Raw genomic sequence first — 7,713 nt, 5'->3', positions numbered from 1 at the left:
TATATATTAACTATAATTATAATATTATAACTATAGTAATGACAAATATTATAACCATAAAAATTATTTTAATAATATTATTGAAAATAGAACGACTTAACACAATCTAAATTGTTTTTTTCAAGTTTCTAGAATAGGGAAGTAACAAAAAGTGTAACGGAAATAGTTGATTGACTTTGAAAATGACGTAAAGTTGACTTTGAAAATTAAAAGTACAGAGAATTTAAAAGTGCGGATAAGTGGTTTCTTGGATCGACTTTCTCTTGTACAAATGAACCACCTGAAAATCAGGACAACAAGAAAGATAGGTTTAAGCTTTTAAACAAATCAAGTATATTCTTGGAATATTGGTGTCAAAATAAATGCTTCTTACATTAAAACAATATTTTCTTACTTTATATAATCAGCACACTATCTTATTCCATGGCTAAATTAGATCCATTGATCCTAATCTACTCATTCTTTAGCAGAAAACAAAATAAATTTAATTCATGACTTATGAGAGCACTAATAACCGAACCCATAATAGGAGTAATTAACAGATAAACAACATCCACGAGTTGACTAATATTCTAGTAATTAATAGAGTAATTAACAGACAAAAAGAAAGAAAAGTAAATTCTTTTCCCGCGGTCCAATAAAAGATATTCATTTTAGCTCTTTTATATGATGTAATTAAAAAATAAAAAATAACTTTTAATTATGTTATTCAGAACTTAAAATTAATTGTTAATTTCACAATTTGAAAATAATTTTTTTCTTTAGATGATAATTTTCAGATAAATCAACTAAAATAAAAAAAATGATTAATATCTAATTTTTTGAATACCGCAATCTAAAAATTATTTTTGTTTTCAAATTACACACTTCAAAAATGACAAAAGAAAATCATATAGGATTCAGAAAAACATATATAAAAATGCAACAAAATACTGCCTGAGAGATATTAAACATAGATAGCCTGAAGTTGACCTGTCCTATTAAATAAAATAAAATAGCTAATATTTTATATTTGAAGATATTAAATAAGTTGACTTTTTATTTAATATATTTTTAATAACATACTAAATTTATATAAAGAGAGCATATGAAATTTCTCATTTTTTATAATTCTGAGCATTCCCGCTTGCTTTGATTCACTGAAACCTACTCTCTCCCATTTTACGCTTCCTAGAGTAATATCAGAAAGCACAAGCTGATATAATTAAATCGATAAATTTAGGTATGAAAAAAAAATCATACCGATATTGCACTTGAAATATGTGATAAATATGAAATGGATATTTTTAATAAATACATATTAGTAACAGATATAAATATTTAATTACTAATTTATTGAAATTACATATAATTATTAATGAATTTTATTTGAGTATTTTTTAATACAAATAATTAGTACAAAATTATTAAAAATATAAATATAAATTATGTTTAAATATGTACCTAATATTTTTATTTTTATTTTTATTTACACTAATGAAATTGAATTTATTTTATATGTACTGATTACCCTTTTCAGTTGACCATTTTTCTGTTGATTAGTTTGATTGGATACAATCTGAGTTATCACCAATTTTCATTATGAAAAACGATATCTTGACAATTTTTTTTTACTTATCCATACTGCCATGTCAAAATGTATCTAGTTTAGGTGTCTTAATTATTTTTTTAAAGAAAGTAAAGTTAATCTCTTCTTTTAAAATATTCAATCGACTAAAATTGACTTCTTAACAACTGACAAATATAAAATTTTTATATCATAATAAAATAAAATAAATTAACAAATATTTTAAATTTAAGGACATTAAATAAGTTGAACTTTTATTTAATATATTTTACATGACAAAAAGTAGTACATAAAAATATTCAAATTATCATAACACACAACAGCCTGCTTCAACACTAGAGCAACACAAACTGATAGAACAGAAAGCAAAATATAGAAGCTTAAAACATCATTGAAATACATATAACATTGTGGAAGAGCTTTTAAAGAGAGGGTTGCAATCATTGTGCAGAGTCTTGGTTCTTCTTCTTCTTGTTGAAAATGGAAATCTTATGATTTATGACCATGTTACAGCATGCTTTGAACCAGTGAAAGCTGCTTTCACTCTCTCTCATCTTACCCTTCCCAGAGGTGGTAGCAACAGCAGTACTGGATTCATGAGCAATCTCCACAAGCTGAAACTGATATAGCTAATTTAGTAGAACTAAGAAATTAACTGCAAATGAATGAAGTGATGAAAGAATGTATATATTTATACAGAGAGAGAAGTGTAGAACCTTATAATGGTAATTGTGAGGAGAAGAAGAAGACGATGATTCTAATTCTTCAGGAGGAGGAGGAGGAGGAGGAGGAGGGTAATTCAGATCAAGAAGATACTTTCTTTCACACTTCACCCTCTTCTTCCAACAAGAATAACAACAACATTAAAACAAGAATAACAACAACAGTAAAAGGTTATAATTATAACTCAATGAATAGAATAAAAACCTTGTCGTGATTGTGAGGAGATGATTCTGATTCTTCAGGAGGAGGAGGAGGGTAATTCAGATCAGGAAGATACTTTCCTTCATGCTTCACCTTCATCTTTCTGCCCTCATTCTTCATATAACTAACAACCTATTTATATTTGAGGAGTCCCCGAATGTCGTGTGACAGGATCCATTTCTGTCAAATCAAGGTACATACAATGATAAGATAGTCCATAAATTTGACTTTGACTGAATAAATAAAAAGGAGATTTCACACTAAATTGAATTATATATTTTTTAAAGAGGTTTGGAAACTACCTGTACTAAACTACCTCTACTAAACTATGGACAAATCAAACTACAAATCAAACTACCTGTACTAAACTATAACTAATTATATTATACTAAACTAAAAAAGAAACTGAACTATTTAAGATAATAATTGAACTGAATTGTTTTATAGTTCAATTTTTAAAAAGTGAACTTATATAGTTAACTAATAACTGTACTAAATCAATACATTGCTATTTATATATACTGAGAACGTATTGAAACACAAAACTGTGTATTCATTGCAATTATTTTATGGGTTGTATTATTTTGAAATCTAATAAATTTTACGTACATATACCGATCTTGCTTATATATTAATAATATTGAATATTTATAATATAGAGAAAATACTAATCATTGCTTACACCACACACAAAATAGAAAAATATATATATAATTGTATTATATTTTATAATTATTTTCTCATACACACTTTTATCTTTTTATTTTACAAATATATTTAGTTTTATTAATTTAAAAAATAATTACTAATTCATAATCACAATTTAATAAAATTTAGTTCTTTTAAAATATATAATGAATTTTAGTATGAATTTAATAATATTATTTTATTTTAATAATTATTATATTAACTTTTTAAAGAACTTTAAAAACAGTTATTTATTTATTTATTCATACTATATATATATATATATATTTAGTTTTATTAATTTACAAAATAATTATCGATTCATAATTACAATTTAATAAAATTTAGTTCTTTTAAAATATTTAATGAATTTTAGTATAAATTTAATAATATTATTTTATTATAATAATTATTATAGTTAAAGTCAGTTATTTATTTATTTGTCCATATTATATATATATATATATATATATATATATATATATATATATATATATATATATAATCTAAAAGATAATTCAATGTTTATTTATTTTGAAGAAAAAAAACGAAACAGTATAGTTCAGAGTTTAAAACAATTAACTATACTCTTAATAGAAAAAGTTTAGTTTTTTTAAACTGTACCAAAAAACAGTATAATTCAGTTTTTATAAAAACATTTCAGTTTTTATAGTACAAAATAGTATAGATTATCTATAGTTTACTGTACCTAAGTTAATTATGCCCAGCCTTAGAAACAAGTGAATCTGAATTTGAAAATGAAATTTATAAAAATTTATGTAAGATTTGATTGAGTATATATTAGCTATAACTATAATACTATAATTATACTAATGACAAATAACTATAACAATTATTATAATATTATACTTATATTCAATTATAATAAGACTTTTAATATAAATTTCATTATTATATATCAATATCTAATTATGATAATTTTTATAATATTTTTATATAAATATTAAGTATAGGTAAGAAATATTTTTATAACATGTTTTATATATAATAATATAAAGAAATACGACTACAATAATATTATAACATACTATATAAGAAATTAATTTATAATATTATTAAAGTTATATTTCTTAATATAATTTTAATTTTGTTACAATAGTATAGTTGTATGGGATGTAAAAAAACATGTCCATTATTAATATCATCGTTTATTTTTGGATTACAAAAACCACACTATCAACTCAACCAACCTTTTTTCTTTCCACGTGACAGGAATGCATAAAATGATGATGCACTAAGCATTTATTAATTTGTCTGATTAACCTTATCAGTTGGACCATTTATTAATCTGAGTATCACTTTTATCACCAGTTTTCATTATGAAATTTTCTATACTGTCATGTACAAGGTAACTAGTTTATTAGAAAAACAAAAACTGACATGGAATTGTAATTTAGTGCATTTTGGTTTCCGGGGTTCATGGTTAAAAGAATCTACATTCATATACGTTAAAGGAATCTACATTCATGGGTCAATGTCATTACGGATATATTGATCATTTCACTCCATGGGCGGCTGCTGCTGATGATTTGAAAATTTCAAAGGGGGACCATTTCATTTTGAAAGACACACTTTATAGGGACGTCCCTTTAGCAGTGATCCAGTATGTTATGTTTGAAATTTTTATTGGTACATTCCAAGGGAGGTATAGAGTCAAGAAATAGATGCTTATAATAATATTAATTCAAACGTTAAGAAGAATATGCTTTATTTATGAGTGAAAATAATGACTAAGCTCTGAACAAAAACACCAAAAACTAAATTAAATTAAAGAAAATAATAACCATAAAAAATAAATTAAAAAAAAATTTAAAAATTATATATATATATATATATATATATATATACATATATATATACATATATATATATTTAAACCGGAAATTCTAAATTCTAAACTTCTAACATTCAATCCTAAATTTCAAAATCTATAATTCTGAATCCCCAAGTTTCTTTTTTACCTACATTCTCAGTTAGGTATTTCGGCTAAATATTACAAATTTATAAATGTAGTAAAGAAATGCGTGTATTTGTTTGATTTTTATGACACGCCTTCATTCATTGAAGGTGGATTGTGGATACACTGTCACAAAAGATGTGTGAGTGAAGGTGGATACGCTTGATTTAAAATTTATAAACCATTAAAATAAATCAAAACTAAATCTAAAACAAAAGTAACAATTAGAAAAACCTTCTCTCACACCCATCACTCTCTAAACTGTGTCCTGGCATGTGATGCGACAGAAATGAAGAAGAGAAAGGCATTAGTTCTGGGAAAATGATATGTGACAACGAATTTTCGTTTTCGTTTTCTTAACGTTTTAACCACGGTATTAGTTCTGGGAAAATGATATGTGACAACGAATTTTTGCCAAAAATTTGACAAAGCCAGGTGGTCTTTGCATTGGTCAAATTTAATAAAAAGAAAATAGAGAGAGGTTATCAGACTAAGGGCAAAATTGGAAGAAAAGTTTACAAGTTTAACATTTTTGGTTTCGCGGTTTTCGTTTTTTCGCTCTCACCTCTACACTTTTTTCATCCCTTTTATCTTCTCTCTCGATCTAACCTCTATCTTCTCTGTCGTTCTAACCCTATTCTTGTATCTTTTTTCTGATTCGAAGTCTGGTGGCGGTTTGGGTGTCATGAATTTAATTCTTTTTACGTTATGTGTGTTATAATGAATAAAGGTGTTATATTGAAAAAAGAACGCAGAATATTAATAAGTATTTAAAATGTAGGCAATGGTTTCAGAAATGAATATAAGTTGTGGAATTTGTTGACCAAAAAACCATACAAGTGAATTTAAGGGTCATTACTGGTTGGGAGGTTATGTTTGGTGACCCCAAGAAGTGGGGAAGAAGCCATTCTTACTGAGGGGACCAAGTTGGACAAGTGCAGAGCTATAATCTGCAGAAAAAACATTGTCGTAATCGTTTACAGTGGCCTCGTAAACGATTACACGAGAGAAATCACTGTTTTGTACAGAAAGTTGAACTGAAGTAGTCAGTTATGGTGTCCTGGGTGATCATTGGCAAAAACTGTTAATTTAAAGCACAAGTCCACTTGTATTTACTTGGTGTTGGTGTTTGACTGGTGGTAGAGGGTGGTAGGTGATGGGAGGTGACCCCAAGAAGTGGGGAAGAAGTCATTCTTACTGAAGGGACCAAGTTGGAGAAGTGCATGGCTAATCTACAAAAAAAACACTGTTATAATCGTTTACAGTGGCCTGGTAAACGATTACACGAGAGAAATCACTGTTTTGTACTGAAAGTTGAACTGAAGTAGTCAGCTGTGGTGTCATGGGTGATCATTGGCAAAAATTGTTACTTTCAGGCACAAGTCCACTTGTATTTACTTGGTGTTGGTGTTTTAGTGGTGGTAGAGAGTGGAAAGTGATGGGAGGTGACCCCAAGAAGTGGAGAAGAAGTCATTCTTACTTAGGGGACCAAGTTGGACAAGTGCATAGCTAATCTACAGAAAAAACACTATGGTAATCGTTTACAGGGTCCTTGTAATCGATTACAATGGAAAAAAAGGCCTAAACTTGATTACCATGACATAATTTGAAAGGTCTTTGAGTATAGATTCCAACAAAACAAGAATCAACTCATTTGGAGTTCGGTGGAGAAAGTTATGAACAAAAGAACAAGCAAAGGTCAGAGTTGGCAAGAATATATGAAACGCTAACTTGAAAGAATAAACTGTACCAACTCAGATGTCCAAAAATTACAAATTAGTAGGCATTGGAAAGATTTTTGAGTCTAGTTTCTAATAAAAAAAGAATCACATCATTTGGAGGTCGGTGGGAAAAGTTATCAGTAAAATAGCCAGTAAAGGTCAAAGTTGACAGCATGTTATCTCACCCAAGTTGCTCATCTCATAAACATTGTTTCTTTCCTCCATGGGGTGCCAAAACATCACTTCTCACCCTATACTCACACTTAACAACAAAATCAAGTGAAAACCATGGGATTTATGCCAAAAAATTAAAAAGTTTGACTATGGTCACCTAGGTTACCACAACTGACTCCTCTAGTACAAGTTTCTGTACAAATCCTGAATTTTGTTCATGTAATCGTTTACCAAATATTTGAAACGATTACAAGTGTATTTTTGGGTGCAGAAGTTTCAAGACTTCATCTAAGTTGTTCATCTCATAAACATTGTTTCTTTCCTCAATCATGGGGTGCCCAAACATGACTTTCCAGCCTCTACTCACACTTAAACACTAAAATCAAGTGAAAACCAATGGATTTATGCCAAGAAATTAAAAATTTTGACTATGGTCACCTAGGTTACCACAACTGACTCCTCCAGTACAAGTTTCTGTACAAATCCTGGATTTTGTTCGTGTAATCGTTTACCAAGCATCCGTAAACGATTACAGGTGTATTTTTTGGTGCAGAAGTTTCAAGACTTCATCTAAGTTGTTCATCTCATTAAAATTGTTCCTTTCCTCAATCATGGGGTGCCCAAACATGACTTTCCAGATTTTACTCACACTTAAACACTAA

At 27.8% G+C, this 7,713-nt stretch overlaps 1 protein-coding gene across 1 annotated transcript; it reads right to left on the bottom strand.

The window, feature by feature from the left end:
• Positions 1–1,809: 1,809 nt before the first annotated feature.
• LOC148191395 (uncharacterized) lies at positions 1,810–2,611 on the bottom strand. Its single transcript, XM_088101382.1, has 3 exons — positions 2,495–2,611; positions 2,284–2,406; positions 1,810–2,181 (listed from the first exon to the last, which is right to left on the bottom strand). The coding sequence occupies exons 1-3, from the start codon at positions 2,609–2,611 to the stop codon at positions 2,008–2,010; spliced, it is 414 nt and encodes a 137-aa protein (XP_087957508.1). The 3' UTR covers positions 1,810–2,007.
• Positions 2,612–7,713: the final 5,102 nt, after the last annotated feature.

Source organism: Vigna umbellata, chromosome 11 (genome assembly GCF_029865625.1).
Source record: "Vigna umbellata cultivar VRB3 chromosome 11, Vumbellata_1.0, whole genome shotgun sequence".
NCBI lineage: Eukaryota > Viridiplantae > Streptophyta > Magnoliopsida > Fabales > Fabaceae > Vigna > Vigna umbellata.
This window is presented reverse-complemented; position numbering and strand designations above follow the sequence as displayed.